Genomic DNA, 20095 nt, shown 5'->3' on the forward strand with positions numbered 1-20095 from the left:
TGATCCGCCTGCCTCGACCTCTCAAAAGTTCTAGGATTACAGGCGTGAGCCACTGCGCCCGGCCCAAAGTGAGATTTCAACTCTCTCTACACCAGCTGGACCTGACAGCGGACTCGAGGAGGCGCAGGCGCCGCCGGTGGTCTTAGCTCAAGAATGCAGCAGCCGCGCTGGGCTAATACGCCTTGGGGTTCAGCCCGGCCGGGGAGGGAAGCAAGAATTCGCTCAGATTGGCCTTTGGGTTTAAGCTAAAGCGTCAGCAACGGACATCCAGGTTTACATGGGGCATCCTGGAGAGGGTCAACCTCGCAAGTGGCTCTGCTAATCCCCCAGCCCTGATCCCGCTCGCGGGTCCCGGTGCGTCTCACGCCTGTACCTCCTGCGGAGCGGGGCTTTCAGCGACGCCCAGAGAAGCACCAGCCGGGCCTGGCCGCCGGGTCCCGGCTCCCGCGGGACGCTGGAAGCGTCGGCGGCCCTGGCCCCGCCTCCTCCCCGGCAAGGCCCAATGGGGCGGCGGGCCCTGCAGCCCCGCCCCGGTGGTGTCCGCGCGGCCCGCGCCCGCCAGGCCCAGCGTTAGCCCGCGGCCAGGCAGCCGGCAGGAGCTGCGCGCGCTCGAACCTCTCCCGCCCTGCTCGTTCGCTCTCCTGCTTGGGATGGCCGGCTACCTGCGGGTCGTGCGCTCGCTCTGCAGAGCCTCAGGCTCGCGGCCGGCCTGGGCGCCGGCGGCCCTGACGGCCCCCACCTCGCAAGAGCAGCCGCGGCGCCACTGTGAGTGCCGCGCGGAGGGTCCAGGCAGGCGCGCGCCCCCAGCTGCGACGTGGCGGCTTCCCAGGCTGGGGCCGGGGAGCGCGTCCCGCCAGCCCGCAGCCCGGGGACGGCGGGGTCGGACGCACAAAGGGCCGGGGGGCAGCTTCCCCCCGCGATCCCCCGCCCGGCGCTTCCCGGCCATGCCAGGCGCTGGGGTGGGGACTTGAGGGACGGTGGCAACTGGTGGCCCGGGCGACGGCCAGTTCTGCGCGGGCGGGGGCTCGGGGCTGCCGCGCGCCCCTAGGTATTTCGGGAGGGGGTCCTGAGAGTGTCCCGGACCCGAAGGGTGGCCTACCTGCCCTGCGCCCCTGGAACGAGACGAGCACCCGTGGGGGGCTGGAGCATCCCGCGCGCTCCCCTGGCGAGAGGGAGGGTCGTGGCGCGGCCCCTGCTCAGACAAAGGCTGGGAGGCGGGAGACAGGCACTTCCCCTTCCTTTTCAGCCAGGCGCGCGCTGATACCAGGCCCACGTCAGCTATTTTTGGAGCCTTTTACACGACAGCTGGAGGAGCGTCCTTTTTAATTTTCCCCTTTTGTTTGGCCGCCCCCACCCCCACCCCTTGGCCTTCATTGCTGCACTTGAGGCTCCATCCTGGGGCCTCTCCTTGACTTGACCTGCCTTGGCAGGCACATGCCCTCCCTGCCTGGCTCACTCGCCGCAGAGACCTGGCAGCCCGCGCAAAATGTCACTTTGCGGAATCGTTCCCACGGCTTCTGGGTACCCTTAGCTCCCTGCTTAGGAGAGAAGACAGTAGTCGTTTCGTAATAAGCAAGAGTTAGCCCGAGCCTCCGTTACTAACGCAGGGTGCCTTGCCTGGCGTGTGGGCATCGGCCTGCCCCCTACCCTGGCTACCCAACACAGCTACAAAAGGCAGGGAACAATGTGGGTCCCTTGGCCCTGTCTAATGCCAGTTGCCATGGAAACCCCTATCCTAATCTGGCCAGGAGCCCCTTGTGAGCCAGGAGAGTGAGGAAGAGGGGGTGGGGCCCGCCGGCCTTGGCCTGGTCAGAGGAGGTAATGGTTAACCGGATTGTGGGAGCAGCTGACTAGAGCTGGGGGGTAGGGAGGCTTGGGTCCCAGTCCTACCTCCCTGCCAAGGAGAAAGGGGCATGTCTGCTTTTGTACCTCTGGGAATCTGCCTCAGGGATCAGCCCAACAACTCCCAGGTTCCAAGTGCCCCAGGACCCAAAGATTCCCATATAGCACACCATCTTCAGCAAAAATATGGTGGAAGTTAGCTACATTCTTTAATTCTCCTTTTTTTTCTGCCTTGATGGTAAAAAAAAGAAACAAAACAACAAACAACCCCAAAAAACACACAAACAGGAACACAAAGCCCCTTTTAAGGGTCCTGAATTTGGATACAGAAAAAGCAGTCAGTTACGGGTCCTTCTAGAAGTCCCCATGTGGGTTGGTTATGAATGGGGAAATTGCTTGGTGTTTGAGTTAGACATCAGATTACACAGTTGCGACTCTGCCAGCTTGTTACCTGGCAACGCAGCTGGTGACAGAATACTTGGCATTCCCCTTGATGACAAGGAAAGAATATTTTTGGGCTAAAAGAGCCCGGTGTCTGCTGCCTGGTAAATTCCTGCACGCATCGTTTCCTATTTTGCAACGCTATAGGCTTCCAGCGACTGCTGGTGATGTTTCTGGTAAGTTAGAGCTTGGGGCAGTGGGGGCCAGTTCTGTGAACGGCTCAGTGGGAGAATTACTTACCTAGCCTTCCTTTACTCCACTCCTAACCCAGAAACTTCTTAATTCTTGCCCCTTAAGTGTGCAGATCTTTCTGCCACGTCAGATAAGGCCCTAGCTGCCCTGCCAGAGCTGATTTGGGTGGTTGTGTTTAGGCCTAGTAGGTACTGAGGAACAGCCTCTTTGGAGTGGCTGAGGCCTGCTCCCAGATCTTCTGTGTGAAGAAGTTGAGGGCCCTTGGGCTGGTTCCATTTAGGGTATGAGGTGCTGGAAACTGCTCTCGGATTACTGGAAGCCAGAGTCTGTGGCCTTCCCTGGGGTTTATACTCTGTAAACCCATGTTAAAAATACCAGCAGATTGCAAATATTAGTACACTGTAGGTTGTAAGCTTCTTCAGGGCATGGGGCCCATGGCTGGGGAGAGATGCCACCCGTGTAAATCTGGTGCAGGCTGCTGGTAAGAACTCACTGGCCGCTGTGTGGCAATGCATACCAGATGGGTGAGAGGGGAGGAAGCACATTCAGTGAAACAGAAGGTGAGGGCAGGGCAGCCCTGACCACAGATGGAGTTGACTTGAGCTTGACCTTTATTTATGTCTTTGACAAAAGTAGTATACTCCTACTTTGTGCCAGACACCATGCCGAGTGCTGGGGATACAGCTGGGAGTAAAACCAGCAGAGACTCTTTCAAAACCCTTAGGAGCTCAAATTCTGATGTGGAAGGGGGCAGACAGTAAACAAGATAGACGTTGACTAGTGTGATATATGGGTACAAGAGCTAAGGAAGGCCAGGCACTGTGGCTCACACCTGTAATCCCAGCACTTTGGGAGGCTGAGGTGGGAGGATTGCTTGAGGCTGGGAGCTCCAGACCAGCCTGGGCAATGTAGTGAGACCCCATCTCTACAAAAATAAAAAATGAAATTAGCCAGGCACAATGGTGCATGTCTGTAGTCTTAGCTACTCAGGCGATCACTTGAGCCCAGGAGGTCAAGGCTGCAGTGAGGTATGATTGTGCCACTGCATTCTAGCCTGGGTGACAAAGCAAGACCCTGCCTTCCCCTTCTCCCCCCAAAAAGAGAAGAGCTAAGGAGAAACAGGCAAGAAAGGGTATTTCGGGAGGGGGTCCTTTTGTGCACAAAAGTTTGTATAGGGCAGCCAGAAAAGTCCTCACTGAAGGAATCGCTGAGGAGGGGAGGAAGCAGGCCATTTTCGGTATTGGGGGAAGAGGGACTTGCAGGTGCCAAGGGCATGATGGAAGAGCAGAGAGGAGGGTGCGAAGGCTGGCTCAGCGGGCACCAGGTGGAGTGATGGGATGAGGTTCGGCAGTGGGGTCTGTAGAGGGCTCACAGGCCATTTTTGAGAGCTTTGGCTTTTACTTTGTAGGGTTTTGAGAGGAGTGTCGTTATCTGATTTCCATCTTATCAGGAGCATTCTAGCTTCAGGGACCTGGCAAGAGAGGATGATGGCTTGGACCTGGATGGTGGCACTGGGGATGGTGAAGAAGTGATTGGATTCTGGATATATTTTGAAGGAAGAGCCAGTAGTGGGGAAAGGTTCCAATTCAGGAGATTTTACGTAAAAATCTAGATACGCAGCAGGCACTCACTCATGGCAAGGATAGGCTTGTCTGAGGGTGGCTTCTGGTTTTGGTGGTTTGGATGTGGATGTGAGAGAAGGGAAGGAATGAAGGATGACACCAAGGAAACTACTAGAGTTTGTTCCAAAATGGCTGTTCTGGCCAGGTGCGGTAGCTCCCAGGACTTTGGGAGGCTGAGGCAGGCAGATCACTTGGGGCCAGGAGTTCGATAACTGCCTGGCCACCATGGTGAAACCCCGTCTCTACTAAAAATACAAAAATTAGCTGGATGTGGTGGCGGGCGCCTCTAGTCCCAGCTACTCAGGAGGCTGAGGCAGGAGAATTGCTTGAACCCGGGAGGTGGAGCTTGCAGTGAGCTGAGATCACGCCACTGCCCTCCAGTGTGGGCGACAGAGTGAGACTACGTCTCAGTAAATACATACATACATACATACATACATACATACATACATAAAATAAATTATACAAAATTGCTGTCCTGCCTTCTTGAGCCCCCAGGAATTGGAACCTTTCCCCACTCTGTGATCCTTTGCTGGGACATGCAGACTGAGCAGCCTCTCTGCTGAGTGCATGGGTAGGAATGTGGAGGGAGCAGTTATGCCTGCGGCTGGACCTCTAGCCTCCTGCTGGGAGCAGCAAGAAGCCAGGGATGGGTTTTGAAATCCTTACTTGGTATTGGGTGCCAATACCAAGACAGGGAGGAGAGTCGGCCTAACGTGCCTCTGGTGACTGGTGTAATTCCATCCTGCACTCTCGCTAAGAGGACAGTGTTTGTGCAATGCATCAGCTGAAGATTTGTGGTGGCTGTCACTTCAGAGGTTTTCAGGGAGGCCTAGCTGCTGCTCCGTGTATTTCAGGTAGCTTGTCACCACTTGTCTCCCATAGAAGGGCAGACCATGGCTGTATCTCCACCATACAGGCTGAACAGCAGACAGGGGTCTCCAACTCCAGTGCCCTGGGCCACACTGGAGGGCACTTGGCTGTCATGGAATGAAGGGAGAGGCCGCCCTCAGCCCAGCCCATCCTTGCCATGAGTGAGTGCCTGCTGCATTTCTAGATTTTTATATAAAATCTCCTGATTTTTTTTGACTGGTTTAAATTTTTATTATTTTGGTAAAAAACGTATAAAACTTACCATCTTAATCATTTTTCAGTGTACAGTATTGTTAAGTACATTCACACTGTTGTGCAAACATTACTACCATCCATCACCAGAACTTTGTCACCTTGCAAAACTGAAACTCTCAAAAAAAAAAAAAAAAAGGCAAAACTGAAACTGTCTACACATTAAACAATACTTCCCCATTTCCCGTCCCCAGTCCCTGGCAACCACCTTTTTACTTTCTGTTTCTATGAATTTGACTATTCTAGGTACCTCATGTAAGTAGAAGCATATAGTATTTGTCTTTTGTGACTGGTTTATTTCACTTAGCATAATGCCGCCCAGGTTCATCCACTTCGTAGCAGGTGTCAGAATTTCCCCCCTTTTCAAGGCTGAATCATATTCCATTGTATGTAGACACAGTAGTCCCCCTTATCCTTGGAGGATGCATTTCAAGACCCCCAGTGGATACCTGAAACTGCAAAGCCTGTAGATACCATGTTTTTTCCTATACATACAGATCTATGATAAAGTTTAATTTGTGAATTAGGAACAGTAAGAGTAGCAATAATAACTAGTAATAAAATAGAACAATTATAACAATATACTGTAATGAAAGTTACATGAATGTGGTCTCTCTTAAAATATCTTATCGTACTGTACTCACCTATTTTCAGACTAGGGTTGACTGTGGGTAACTGACACCACAGGTAACTGACGTCATGGAAATAAAACCTTGGATAAGGGGAGACTGTAGCACATTGTCTTTATCCATTCATCTGTGATGGATACGTGGGTTGCTTCTACCTTTTGCTATTGTGAACATTGCTGCTGTGAATGTGGGCATACATATATCTCTTTCAGACCCCGCTTTCAATTTTTTTTGGATGTATATCCAGAAGCAGAATTGCTGGATCATATAGTAAGTCTTTCTCTTTTAGCTGAGGAACACCCATACTGTTTTCCACAGCAGCTGCACCATTTCACATTCCCACCAACAGGGCACAAGAGTTCTAATTTCTCCATATCCTTGCCAGCACTTTATTTTCTGGTTTTTTTTTTTTTTTTTTTTTTTTTCTGATAGTAGCTATTTTAGTGGTTGTGGGATAGTGGGGTGATATCTCATTATGGTTTTGATTTGCATTTCCCTAATGATTAGTGATGTTGAGCATCTTTTAATGTGCTTGTTGGCCATTTGTATATCATCTTTGGACTTGAAATGTCTATTTAAGTCTTTTGTCCATTATATTTATTTATTTATTTTGAGACGGAGTCTTCCTGTTACCCAGCCTGGAGTACAGTGGCGTGATCTGTGCTCCCTGCAACCTCCACCTCCTGGGTTCAAGCAATTCTCCTGCCTCAGCCTCCCAAATAGCTGGGACTACAGGTGTGTGTCACCACACCAGGCTAATTTTTTTTTCTATTTTTAGTAGAGACAGTTTCACCATTGTGGCCAGACTGGTCTCGAACTCCTGACCTCAAGTGATCTGCCCGCCTCAACCTCCCAAAGTGCTGGGATTACAGGCGTGAGACACGGTGCCCAGCCAGTCTCTTGTCCATTTTAACATTGAGTTATTTGTTTTATTGTTGAGATTTAATGATTTTTAAAACTTGGTCACCAATTAAGATTTTTTTAAAAACCACTACCTGGAACAAGCAGAACAAGTCTCTGCTGGCCTTGGCTCATGTCGCTGTTCTCAGCTCCCCTGGGATGTTTGCTTCCAGGGAGGCCTGGGCATCCTGACTTTGATGACAGCCCTGCTTGCTCTCTCTCTGTTACCTGTGGGTTTCCCCTTCCACACTGACCGCCTCAGGGCAGGCACTGTTGTGATTTAGCCATTTCAGTATCCCAGTGGGGTACTGGATAAGTGCTTACTTAGCACTTGCTGGTGAGTAAATAAGCAGGTCCCGTGGTCTCTGAGGGTTTGAGACCTGATCTTGACCTTGAACTCTCCTAGCCATGCCTGCCTGAAGCCCAACCGTGGAGCCCAGGCTGAGGCTGAAACCTGTAGAACTGGCCCCAAGTGAGTCTCTCCTTAGGGCTCCTAATTATGATAGTCCATTTTTTTTTTTTTAACACATTTGATTAGCTGTCCTCAAATTAACTCATAGGAGATGCTCCGCAGAACTAAACTAGCTCTGCAACAGCTCAACAGACTTTCTGCAGGTTCTGCAGTTCTTTCCACTCAAGCTTCAGAGAAAAGTGAAGGAATATCATAGATTGGGTTCAAAATCCCCATCGCGTCTTGGGGAAGGCAGTAGAGCCAGCAGCCAGCCACCTGTTGTTCTCTAGGGAATGGAATAGTCCAAGGCTTTGTTTGTGTTCTGCTTCTCTACCTCTGACCCACGGGTCTTCCAGAGGCTGCATTTGGGTCAGGGATCTGGGTTCTATCTTGCCTCTGATGCAGACCACACTCTGAGTCTCATTATTCTCCCTAAATGATCTCTAAGATTATTTTTAGATTAAAAAAAAAAAACAAACTCTTTGCATATCTTTGGAAAGTGAGTTGTTTGAGGTCTGTTGGGCTTTAATTACTTTTGTTTTAAATGTGCCGAGGTGGTTTCTAGGCCTGCTTTTCACAGGTATTCTGTCCCTTGCCAGTTCTTCCAACCCAGTTTTTTTTGTTTTTTTTTGGGGGGGGGGGTTTTTTTTGTTTTTTTTGTTTGTTTGTTTGTTTGTTTTGAGATGGAGTCTCACTCTGTTGCCCAGGCTGGAGTGCAGTGGCGTGATCTTGGCTCACTGCAACCTCCACCTCCCGGGTTCAAGCGATTTTCCTGCCTCAGCCTCCTCGGTAGCTGGGATTACAGGCACGTGCCACCATGCCCGACTAATTGTTCTATTTTTAGTAGAGATGGGGTTTCACCATGTTGGCCAGGCTGGTCTTGAACTCCTTACCTTGAGTAATCCACCTGCCTCAGCCTCCCAAAGTGCTAGGATTACAGGCGTGAGCCATTACACCCAGCCCCAACCCAGTATTTTCAAATAAACATTCTCTTTCCTTCACCTGATTTGCTGTGTCTAATCTAGAGTGGAGCTGAAGACACATCACTACCTCTCTAAGGACTGTGTGTAACACGAGAGTAATTGGGCTGTAAGTGAGGCTGAGGAGTGCTGCTTTGGGGGAAGGGCACAGCTCTCAGCTGAGCTGGTGAGATTTCCCTGTGACCGAAGTTTTATTAGATCTTGTTCCCTGCTCTGCAGTTGCTGCTTCTTCCCAGGCTGCGGGCAGAGGAGCAGGCTGGTGCCCCGGTGCCTCTGTCTGCTACAGGCTGAGGTTCAACAAGCCTTGTCCAAGGCAGCTGTGCTGATTCATTGTTAGGTGGCCAGTTCCTGAGTTTTCTTTGAAATTCACTTCCCAGACTGTTGGGTTTTCCTGCGAGTCAGACTCTCCTTCAGTAGCGTCCCCTGCCCCCCACCCTCCACTGTCTCCCTGGACCTCTGATCAGCCCCTCATTGCGTCCTTTGATGCTTCTCTGGTAGGACTCACTGACCTGCGTCGGCTGGGATCAAGGGTTCTGAGTTCCATTCGCAGGCGCTGTAAGCCTGTCCTTCCTGTTGAACAGGGTCAGAGTCCTCGTGGCTCTGCTGTTTTCAAGCTCTGTCACCTTGGGCAGTAAGCCATTAACCTCTCTAAGCCTCAGTTTCCCACATTGAAAATGGAGATAATGGTCAGGCGTGGTGGCTCACGCCTGTAATCCCAGCACTTTGGGAGGCCAAGGTGGGTGGATCACCTGAGGTTAGGAGTTCGAGACCAGCCTGGCCAACATGGCAAAACCCCGTCTCTACTAAAAATGCAAGAATTAGCCAGGCCTGGTGGCGTCTGCCTGTAATCCCAGCCACTCGGGAAGCTGAGACAGAATCGCTTGAACCTGGTAGGCGGAGGTTGCAGTGAGCCGAGATCGCACCATTGCATTCCAGCCTGGGCGACAGACCAAAGACTGTCTCAAAAAATAAATAAATAAATAAACTAAATAAATGAAATGGAGGTAATGATACTTACTTGGGGTTGTTTTTGGGATTAAATGGAATCACATTGTACATCACTGGTACGCTGTAAGGCACATAGTAGGCACTCAATACCTATCTATACTATTTCCTTTATCACTACAAGTTAGTTAAGGGCTCTTGGGTCGCAAGCAACAGACAAAGTTAGTGACTGGTTAACTTGGAGAGGATTTTATGAGGTACACAGGGTAGCTCATAGAATTGCAGGGAAAACTGTAAAGAACTAAGTCTTGGACAAAAGAAGTATCTAGGCGTGGGCCTGTAGCCCCAACTACTAAGGAGGCTGAGGTACAAGGATTGCTTGAGCCCTGGAGTCTGAGCCTGGCCTGGGCAACATAGAGAGATAAAGAGACCCTGACTCTAAACAATAAATAAATAAATACATAGAAGAGGACCCAGGCCCTCCTTAGGAACTGGATGGCAGGAGCCCGTGGACAATCTCTTGCTGATTTGGTGCTGGATGAGGCAGCCGCAGCTAGCCGGCGTTCTTTGTGTTGATCTCCTCTGCCTTCATATTCCATGGGGAGAGGGTCTGACTGGCCAGACTGGCCCCCACCCTCTTGGCCACTGGTGGACTGGGCATGTTTTTGGGTAGTTCTACGTAGCCAGATTAAAGTGGGGGTGGGGTGGGGAGTCCAGCCAGCCTGGGCAACAGAGCAAGACTCCATCTCTACAAAAAAATTTGAAAATTAGGCCTGCGCAGTGGCTCACGCCTGTAATCCCAGCACTTTGCGGGGGTTGAGGCAGGTGGATCACCTGAGGTCAGGAGTTCGAGACCAGCCTGGCCAACATGGTGAAACACTGTCTTTACTAAAAATACAAAAAATTAGCCAGGTGTGGTGGTGCACACCTGAAATCCCCGCTACTTGGGAGGCTGAGGCCCGAGAATCACTTGAACTCAGGAGGCGGAGGTTGCAGTGGCCTGAGATCATGCCACTGCACTCCACCCTGGGGGACAATAGCGAAACTTCGTCTCAGAAAAAAAAATTAAAAATAGCTGGGTGTGGTGGCATGCACCTGTAGTCTCAGCTATGTGGGAGGCTGAGGTCAGAGGATCGCTTGAAGCCAGGAGGTCAATGCTGCAGTAAGCTTTGATGGCATCAGTGCATTCCAGCCTGACAAACGGAACAGGACCCTGCCAAGAAAGAGAGAGAGAGAGAAAGGGAGGAAGGAAGGAAAGGAAGGAAGGAAGGAAAGAAAGGAAAGGAAGTAAGTAAGGATAGATGGATCCAGGTGCTGTAAACCAGCAATTTCCAAACTTTTTGGCACCAGGGGCCAGCTTCATGGAAGACAGTTTTTCCACGGGTGACAGGGTGGTGGGCAGCGGGGATGGTTTTGGGATGAGTCAAGTGCATTACATTTATTGTGCACTTTATTTCTATTATTATATTGTAATATATAATGAAAAAATTATATAGCTCACCATAATGTACAATCGGGGAGGGCCCTGAGCTTGTTTTCCTGCAACTAGACAGTCCCATCTGGAGGTGCTGGGAGACAGTGACAGATCATCAGGCATTAGACTCTCATAAGGAGCGTGTAACCTAGATCCCTCGTGTGCACAGTTCCCAGGCATGAGCTCAGGTGGTAGTGCTCACTCACCTGCAGCTCTCCTCCTGCTGTGTGGCCCAGTTCCTAACAGTCCATGGACCTGCACTAAAGGCTGTGGCCTGGTCTGCTGACCTCTCTGCAGAGCCCATGGTACTAGTCCACGGCCTGGGAGTTGGGGACCCCTGCTCTAAGCAGTGAGGGAGCTGATTTGCAGACGGGGAGTGGACGCCGGGCAGCTGGAGCCCTGGCTTTCTGCCACTGTCTCCTGGTGAAGGGCGGGCCCGGCCGGGAGGAGAGGGCCCCCCTCCAGCCTCCCCAGGGGCATGATGCACTGTGTGTCCCTGCTTCTAGATGCTGACAAAAGGATCAAGGTGGCGAAGCCCGTGGTGGAGATGGATGGTGATGAGATGACCCGTATTATCTGGCAGTTCATCAAGGAGAAGGTAGTGCCCCCTCCCGAAGTGGGTGGCTCTCCAGGTGGGCTGGCCAGGGAGTGTTCTGTCTCACAGAGTCTTCTGGACTGCAGGTCTCTAGGACCCCCCGTTGTCCTGGTGGGCAGCAGCAGCTCTGTTTCTCTCCCTCTGTCTACCCTTCTTTCACATCTGGTCCGCTAATTGTTCAGAAGTCGTCAGGCAGGGGCCTGTCCCCAGCAGTCTGTGTTGTGCTGGTGCCAAATCCCACACGTTCTGTCAACTTTGAGAAGCTTCAAGGTTAATCCTGTATCATTTCCATCTTGATCCCCTACATTTTGCCTCACTTCTTGAAAAGGAGTGAAAGGGGAACAGGGCTGGTGTGCAGGGCAGTGACCCAGCCTGCAGCTGTGACAAGCCACATGGCAAAGGGGTCCCAGAGTGGCCACTTGGCTTCTCCAAAGTTGCCGTGGTCTATGTATGTCCAGGAGAGCATGTAGTCCTTGTGAAGGCCTCACACTGTGTGTGCGTTCCTGGGACAAAGGTTGAGAACTGTCACTTCCGATTGTAAGATCTCAAAGCACTTGAGGAGAAGAGGAAGCCAGTTATATAGAGAAATCTAGATGTATTTGGGGTTGGGGTTTGGCTGAGTTGATGGGCCATGTGAGGGGGGCAGATAGGCACAATGGGGGAAGAACCCTCCGAAAGACTGCGGCCTGGCCTGCCAACCTCTCTCCAGAGCCCCAGCCTCTGCCAGCTCTGGCCAGGCCCCACTGAGAAATGGCTGACTCCAGCTTTCTGCTGCGCCCCTCCACTGGCCTTCACTCATCCCTGTTCTGACTGACTGTCCCCTGCCGTGGCCTGCAGACTTCTTATTCTGCCCTTTGTTGTCATGTCCCTGAGTCACTGGGGTGACGCCTTGCTCTGGCCCTCTGTCCCCAGCTCATCCTGCCCCACGTGGACATCCAGCTAAAGTATTTTGACCTCGGGCTCCCAAACCGTGACCAGACCGATGACCAGGTCACCATTGACTCTGCACTGGCCACCCAGAAGTACAGTGTGGCTGTCAAGTGTGCCACCATCACCCCTGATGAGGCCCGTGTGGAAGGTGCGAGGGTGTGGAGGTGGGCGGGCCAGGGAGGGTCACAGGCTTCTCCCCCCGGCCTCTCCCAGACTTGGGGTGGGGCAGTTGGCCATGTCACTCATTTCGGGACCGGGAGGTTGGGAGGCTCCGGAGCTGGGGCTTTCCTGAGGCCAACTGCACCGGAGGCCAGTCTCCCTATGTGTGCCTGGTGGGCAGTGGGGCCTCAGAGGTCACCTTTGATGAGGCTGGGGCAGAGCTGGCCTCAGGTTCCACGGTTAGGGCACAGCAGAGCTGAGAACAGAATCCACGTCTTCCATCTCCCAGGCCAGTGGTGTTTCTGCTGCACTCTGGCTCTGACAGTGGTAGATGTCATCGGTGACAGGGCTGAGGAGGAGGAGGAGGAAGGTAATGCTGATGTGGTCACAGTAAGGATGGCTTCTTTGGGCAGTAGTCCATTCTGGCGTGGACAGTCTTACAGGCAGGTTTGCAGAGAGATTGTGCAGAGGAGGGCTGTGAGTAAGGCCTGTGTCCTTCAGAGCCTCAGCAGCCTCTGGGGAACATCGCTATTGCCCTCCTGCCACTGGCTTGGCCTTGCAGGTCTACCTCTGTCCCCATGGTCATGCAGGGTCACTGAGAGCTGCCCCTACCAGGCCTGGACTGGCTCCTGGTCCTTGGCTGTTGGGGCCACTCTTGAGGGGTCCATGAAGTGAAAGCAGTGTGTGTGCAGAGGGGCCAGGTTTGGATAATTCGAGAAAGGATGGTTGAGGAGTTTTCTGAGCTCTCTCTTCCTACCTTCCACAGTCGGAGGGAGCTGGCGGGAAGTACTCGAGATACATCTGCAAACTCCCCAGGCCTGCCCCTGTCCTGCAGGTCATGCCTGGCCCACAGCACTGGGATCATTTGAGTGCTGAGCTCTTCATTTCACCTGAACCCTGGGAGTTACGTATCCCCATTTACGGACAAGGCAGGAGAGGGTCACAGCCTTAGGAACTGGGGCGACATTGGGGCCAGGACCGGAGCATGTGGAGTGGGCAGTGTGTTGTCAGGTTTCCTTAGACAAGCCCTTCCCCCGGACTACTCCCTGCATGTGTGATGTGGGAATCATAATGGCCAACAGCGCACTCAGCATGGACCGGGCACCGTTCTAGGCCCTTTACACACGAGCTCATTTAGTCCTCACGACGACACTTAGGCTAGTTATTTTTCCAGTAATTTTTTTTTTACAGCTTTGGTTGAGCCACTTTTGTAAGCTTCACCGTTAAAACTGGCAGACTTGCCGGGCGTGGTGGCTCACACCTGTGATCCCAGCACTTTGGGAGGCCGAGGCAGGCAGATCACCTGAGGTTGGGAGTTCGAGACCAGCCTGACCAACATGGAGAAACCCCATCTCTCCTAAAAATACAGAATTAGCCGGGTGTGGTGTCACATGCCTGTAATCCGAGCTGCTCGGGAGGCTGAAGCAGGAGAACCGCTTGAACCCAGGAGGCGGAGGTTGTGGTGAGCCGAGATCGCACCATTGCACTCCAGCCTGGGCAATAGGAGCAAAGCTCCGTCTCAAAAAAAAAAAAAAAAAAAAAATTGGCAGACTCCCGAGCCCACACATTTGCACTCTAGATTCTACTGCCCCCCTCATGAAGAATTTTAGGACCCCCGTCTGGCTGTGTTGTTGCTTGGGGTTCAAATTTTGGTTGAAAGGTGGCGGCTGCAGTGGGACCACTATTACCTCTGTCCTCACAGAGTTCAAGCTGAAGAAGATGTGGAAAAGTCCCAATGGAACTATCCGGAACATCCTGGGGGGGACTGTCTTCCGGGAGCCCATCATCTGCAAAAACATCCCACGCCTAGTCCCTGGCTGGACCAAGCCCATCACCATTGGCAGGCATGCCCATGGCGACCAGGTAGGCCAGGGTTGGGGAGGGGATCCACTGACCTGGGCACCCCCCGACTGGAGCTCCTGGCCTAGCCATCCTCTTGTCTCTGCAGTACAAGGCCACAGACTTTGTGGCAGACCGGGCCGGCACGTTCAAAATGGTCTTCACCCCAAAAGATGGCAGCGGTGTCAAGGAGTGGGAAGTGTACAACTTCCCCGCAGGCGGCGTGGGCATGGGCATGTACAACACCGATGAGGTGAGGCTGGCTCGGGCATCCTGGGCCCCTCCTCTCCCAGCTTGTCTCTTCCTCCCTGTCTCTTGGCTTTCCTTTCTTCTGTAATGGCCTCTCTTAGGCCACAGAGAGGCAGAAATGGCCACCAGGGCTGGGCATGGTGGCTCACACTTGTAATCCCAGCACTTTGGGAGGCCAAGGCAGGATTGCTTGACACCGGAAGTTTGAGACCAGCCTGGGCAACAGTGAGACCCTATCTCTTGAAAAAAAAAAAAAAAAAGAAAAGAAATGGCCATGAACAGCTCCAGGCGTACTCCTGCCTGCTTGGCTACCCTATCAGAAGAGAATGCCTCTTTACCCCCAGTTCCAGCTCCAATGCCAGGCTGAGTCACATGACCACCTCTGAGCCAATCACAGAGGCCCCGGGGAGAAAGGCTTCTGATTGGATAAGCCAGGGACACACTGTCAACCCCAGGGCTAGGCCTGGGAATTAGCCCTGCCCCAGCCACATAGTCTAAGAACTGGGGAAAAGGCGGTGCTTTCCAAAGCAAAGTTGAGGGGCCTCTTGCCCCTGGGAAGTTGAGAGGGAGAGGCTGGGCCAGCGAAAACATCGTGTTCACTGCACGGAGGCTGGTGTTAAAACAGTCGTGTGGGCGGCGGGGTACGGTTCCTGGAGATCTGGGCCTTGCCCTGGGAGGTGAGAGGTTGCCGGCAATCGCCAGGCTAGGGCACCACGCCAGGGCCCTGTCTCTCCCCCTGCAGTCCATCTCGGGTTTTGCGCACAGCTGCTTCCAGTATGCCATCCAGAAGAAATGGCCGCTGTACATGAGCACCAAGAACACCATACTGAAAGCCTACGATGGGCGTTTCAAGGACATCTTCCAGGAGATCTTTGACAAGTAAAGCCTCATCCATGTACTCTGTGGCCTTTCTTCCCCCCATGCTATTCCCATCCTACCCTGGGAAGGTCGCTATTAGAGTGCATTTGGCTCAGCTTCAAGGCTCAGGGACGGATCCCCAACCTGTCAGCCTTCTGCCCTCTCCCCATAACAGACCTTTTTACTCCCAGGCACTATAAGACCGACTTCGACAAGAATAAGATCTGGTATGAGCACCGGCTCATTGATGACATGGTGGCTCAGGTCCTCAAGTCTTCGGGTGGCTTTGTGTGGGCCTGCAAGAACTATGACGGAGATGTGCAGTCAGACATCCTGGCCCAGGGTATGCTGGGAGGTCGCTGCTCCCTGTGGGGGTGGACTGTTGGTCTTCTCTGGCTGGAGGGATTTTCAGACCCTTTTGGTAGAAAACTCTAGTGGAGCAGCAGGACTCACTGCAGGGTCCTCTGTAGACAGCAGGGGGCAGGAGCTCCCTGGCGTCTGAGTGAGAGAGGATTACAAATTAGGTTTGGACTGGTGTATTACTGAGGCTGCTCTTAGAGAGAAAGGAGGGCACAGGAATTCCAGGGCTAGGTTGTCAGCCCTAAGGTTGCTCCAGTCCATGATGGAGCCTCATAACTCTTTGGTTCCAGTAGGAAAATGGGATCAGGCAGGACCGGAGGTTCTTTAAACTACAGCGAATGCATTTTGCATAGCGAACCTAATGGATGGAAGAGAATGTCGGGGAAGCTTGCAAACCCCCAAGCCCTAGGGTGTCCTAAAAGACAAATCAGATTGCAGTAAAAAGTATAGGTGATGAGGTCAGGAGTTTGAGACCAGCGTGGCCAACATGGCGAAACTCCGTCTCTACTAAAAATGCAAAAAAAATTAGCCAGGCATGGAGGCGGGCGCCGTGGTGGGCACCTGTAATCCCAGCTACTTGAGAGGCTGAGGCAGGAGAATCTCTTGAACCCAGGAGGTAGAGGTTGCAGTGAGCCGAGATTGCGCCATTGCACTCCAGCCTGGGCAACAAGGGTGAAACTCCATCTCCAAAAAAAAAAAAAAAAGTATAGGTGAGACCATTAGAGAAGAACAGCGAGAAATGGGCGAATTGTGTTGGGAACAAGAGCAGGAAAGGTGGTAGGCGTGGGAAACAGGCAGGACATAGAGAGTGAAAGAGAAACCTAAGCTTACCAGGGCAGCTCCTGGTACGGGGAAAAGGGAAGCCCAGGACAGGTTCTGATGGAAAGCAGAGTCTTGTTACTTTGCGTAAACCTTTGGCTTTACTTTGGAAAGTTCAGCGGGGATCCTCTCACCAGAACAATTCCCATCTAGGATAGAAGGATGAAACGTCATAGCAGATGAGGCAGAGGCATGAAAATTAACCTTAAGTGTCTAAAGAATGGCGTGAAGGTGCAGGTAAAATGGAGAAGGGATTGCTCACAGCCAGAATGCCTAGAATTTGTAGATAAAGCATTTTCCTGTAGATGCTGTCCACGTTTTCTTTCTTCAGTCCTTATTTTGGTGTCATGGGGGTGCCTTTGAAGCCCTGGAGTCCTTGACGTTAGAAAATTTGCTGGAGCTGACACGTGGATTTGGGAACATTCAGAAATTAATCAAAAAGCTTGAAAGTGTCCTGAGAGAGCAGCTGCAAAAGTGATTGTTGGGAAATAGCTGACCACAGCTTTATCGTTCTCCTTGAATGTGCCTCCGGGTCATGAGCCAGGCTGGGTGGCAGGCTGTGGGGGACCACAGGACTCTGTGGGGTCTTGGGCCCTGTGGGCTACAGGCTGTGGGGCGCCCGGAGCTGGTGACACAGATGGATGTTAATGTGCTGGTGATAGCCACCCTCCAGTGCCCTCCAGCCTTGTGCCGGGCCCTGGAGACCCACAGCAGGGTGGAGAGGCCTGGAACGGTCCCTGTCCTCCCAGTTGCAGTTGGGGGAGGCTGAGTAGAGCCACAAACTATGACAGCTACAGTATTGGGTTGTAGAGGGCAGCAGGGCTCAGCTGGGTGGCCCCAAGAGAGGCGAGGCCCTGAGAGGAAGGCTTTCTGCCCTCCAGGCTTTGGCTCCCTTGGCCTGATGACGTCCGTCCTGGTCTGCCCTGATGGGAAGACGATTGAGGCTGAGGCCGCTCATGGGACCGTCACCCGCCACTATCGGGAACACCAGAAGGTGAGTGCAGGGCATGGGGCCTCACAAATGCCCCTCTACCCCAGGGGCCCAAAGCCCACTGGGCTGAGGGCTAGAAAGACGAGTCTGACCTGCCAGTCCAGGGGCGGGCAGCTGTATCTGGGCAGCCTCCTCACTAGCTGGCTCGGCTCTTGATCCCCCTGCAACCCCCGTCCCCAGGGCCGGCCCACCAGCACCAACCCCATCGCCAGTATCTTTGCCTGGACACGTGGCCTGGAGCACCGGGGGAAGCTAGATGGGAACCAAGACCTCATCAGGTGAGCACAGAGGGAGAGGCCGGAGCTGCCCGGGACAGGCTCTGGGTCCTGCCCTTGCACAGGTGGGGTCTCATTCTGCCCCATCCCCGTAGGTTTGCCCAGACGCTGGAGAAGGTGTGCGTGGAGACGGTGGAGAGTGGAGCCATGACCAAGGACCTGGCGGGCTGCATTCACGGCCTCAGCAAGTGCGTGGCCTGGGGTGGCGGGCAGACCCTGGGGCCATGTGGGAGGAAGCCAGGGGACCCCTCCTAAAGTCCCCCTCATGAGTCAGCTTAGCTGCCAGGGGGCCTGGGGCAGGACATGTCCACAGCCCTGAGAGACTGCTCAGGCCAGCCTCTGCAGACCAGGTCTAGTGAGTTCCTCCCCATCCCTGAGGCTGGCTACTCAGAGCTCCTTCTGACCCTGCCCACACCCCTCTCCCAGCTCTCAGGAGAGCAGTTACCTGGAAAGACAGACCCTGCGGGTGCCTGCCGAATCTCTGTGGCCTCATGGCAGTGGGCTATAGCTGGCCTCTGGCCTGTAGCCTGGGTGGCAGGAGATGGCTGTTCTGATGCCCAAGCTCAGGCTGTTCCCTGGAAGGGCCTGGCTGATGGCCTTGGCAAGGCCTGGAGCCGCCCCTGATGTGAGTGGCGCTCTCTCTGCAGTGTGAAGCTGAACGAGCACTTCCTGAACACCACAGACTTCCTCGACACCATCAAGAGCAACCTGGACAGAGCCCTGGGCAGGCAGTAGGGGGAGGCGCCACCCATGGCTGCAGTGGATGGGCCAGGGCCGAGCCGGTGGGTCCTCCTGAGCGCGGCAGAGGGTGAGCCTCACAGCCCCTCTCTGGAGGCCTTTCTAGGGGATGTTTTTTTATAAGCGAGATGTTTTTAAAGCATATGTGTGTTTCCCCTCATGGTGACGTGAGGCAGGAGCAGTGTGTTTTACCTCAGCCAGTCAGTATGTTTTGCATACTGTAATTTATATTGCCCTTGGAACACATGGTGCCATATTTAGCTACTAAAAAGCTCTTCACAAAACTGTCTGCTGTGTTTGTCCCTGAGGGGAGGAGGTGGTGGGACCCTGAGGCAGAGGCCCTGCTAGAGCTGGCAGGTTCCCCTGGGGCAGACCAGAGCACCTCAGGAAGGGGCTGCCACCGCGGGGAAGGGACCAGGCAGCCCTGGGATCCCGCCTTCCACAGGGGCCCACTGCGGAGCTCTCGGACACTGAGGGCACAGGCCTGTGGGTTCCCTGGAATTTTCTAGCATGATCCAGTTTCTGTGTCCAGTTTTCCATTCTGAGAGTCAATCAGTTCCTGATAGGTTGTCATTGATTTTTTTCTTCGTTGCTTTTAACCTTCTAAACATCTCTAGACCACTTTCTTAGTCTTTTTCTAGGTACTAAAAACAGGTCCTACCCACACCTGCCTTACACATCTCCTTTCCAAGGCTGCCTGAGTTTGGCGGGGCTTGGGTGTGTGTGAACGAGGGCCCCGCATTGTCTAGGCCTGCGGTCCCCAAGCTTGGGTTCACTTTCACCATGCACTGGCAAAACGAGAAAAGTAAGCTTGTGAAAAATTGTTATCAGCTGGGCACAGTGGCGCACGCCTGTAATCCCAGTACTTTGGGAGGCTGAGGTGGGTGGATCACTTGAGGCCAGGAGTTCGAGACCAGCCTGGCCAACATGGTGAAACCCCATCTCTACTCAAAATACAAAAATTAGCCAGGCGTGGTGATGCGCACCTGTAGTCCCAGCTACTCGGGAGGCTGAGGCAGGAAAATGGCTTGAACCTGGGAGGCAGAAGTTGCAGTGAGCCGAGATTGCACCACTGCACTCTAGCCTGGGTGATGGAGCAAGACTCTGTCTCAAAAAAAAAAAAAAAAAAAAAAAAAAAATTGCTCTATGCAAGTTCTTTAGCCCCATGTAAAAAAGGAAAAATAAAAGTTGCTCTAAAGCTACATATAATCAAAAGGACTGTCCTCTGCGTAGTAAGTTCTGCAAAGCTTCTACTTTTTGGTGTTAAAATGTCCTGGAGAAGAGTTGTATAATCTTTATAAAGTCCTGGCCAGGTGTGGTGGCTCATGCCTACAGTCCCAGCACTTTGGGAGGCCAAGGTGGGAGGATCACTTGAGCCCGGGAGTTTGAGGCTGTAGTGAGCTATGATTGCACCACTGCACTCCAGCCTGGGTAACAGAGTGAGACCCCATCTCTCAAAACCCCATCTTACAAAGTCCCTTTCCTAAATACTGGGGGGACTCCTATGTCTCCTGAAACCTGACCATTGCAGTAGACTGAGTGGCTTTGGAAGGGCTCTAGCCCTCCACCCACACTGGTGACCCCCCGCTTCCTTTTCCTGAGTAATGCCCTGAAACTCTCAGGGCTATAAGAAGAAATGTAGACTGCTTGCTCCAGCAGGCCCAGCCCCTGGGAGGAAGCT

General features: G+C 53.0%; 1 protein-coding gene and 1 long non-coding RNA gene across 4 annotated transcripts in view; one reads left to right on the forward strand and one right to left on the reverse strand.

The window, feature by feature from the left end:
- Positions 1 to 1236, reverse strand: part of LOC129482078 (uncharacterized) — a 27099-nt gene extending 25863 nt beyond the window's left edge. For 2 of the 3 annotated variants that reach the window (XR_010120649.1, XR_008657595.2), the window contains exon 1: positions 1100 to 1236. This is a non-coding gene — a long non-coding RNA (uncharacterized lncRNA). Of the gene's footprint in view, positions 1 to 373; positions 550 to 1099 lie in introns of those variants that run through there. The other variant, XR_010120648.1, reaches the window with a different exon arrangement.
- On the forward strand, positions 508 to 18698 carry IDH2 (isocitrate dehydrogenase (NADP(+)) 2). Its single transcript, XM_055277224.2, has 11 exons — positions 508 to 765; positions 11108 to 11199; positions 12109 to 12274; positions 13988 to 14148; positions 14234 to 14377; positions 15116 to 15252; positions 15423 to 15574; positions 17292 to 17404; positions 17582 to 17679; positions 17772 to 17864; positions 18324 to 18698. Exons 1-11 carry the CDS (start codon positions 651 to 653, stop codon positions 18409 to 18411), a joined length of 1359 nt encoding a protein of 452 aa, XP_055133199.2. The 5' UTR covers positions 508 to 650; the 3' UTR covers positions 18412 to 18698.
- The last annotated feature ends 1397 nt before the right edge of the window (positions 18699 to 20095 follow it).

The sequence above is a fragment of the Symphalangus syndactylus genome, chromosome 5, assembly GCF_028878055.3.
Source record: "Symphalangus syndactylus isolate Jambi chromosome 5, NHGRI_mSymSyn1-v2.1_pri, whole genome shotgun sequence".
NCBI lineage: Eukaryota > Metazoa > Chordata > Mammalia > Primates > Hylobatidae > Symphalangus > Symphalangus syndactylus.

Coding starts and splice junctions, on each gene's coding strand:
- IDH2 (XM_055277224.2), top strand. CDS start 651: ATGGCCGGCTACCTGCGGGTCGTGCGCTCGCTCTGCAGAGCCTCAGGC. Junction 14,149..14,233: donor GGCATGCCCATGGCGACCAG/GTAGGCCAGGGT, acceptor TTGTCTCTGCAG/TACAAGGCCACAGACTTTGT. Junction 15,253..15,422: donor TTCCAGGAGATCTTTGACAA/GTAAAGCCTCAT, acceptor TTTTACTCCCAG/GCACTATAAGACCGACTTCG.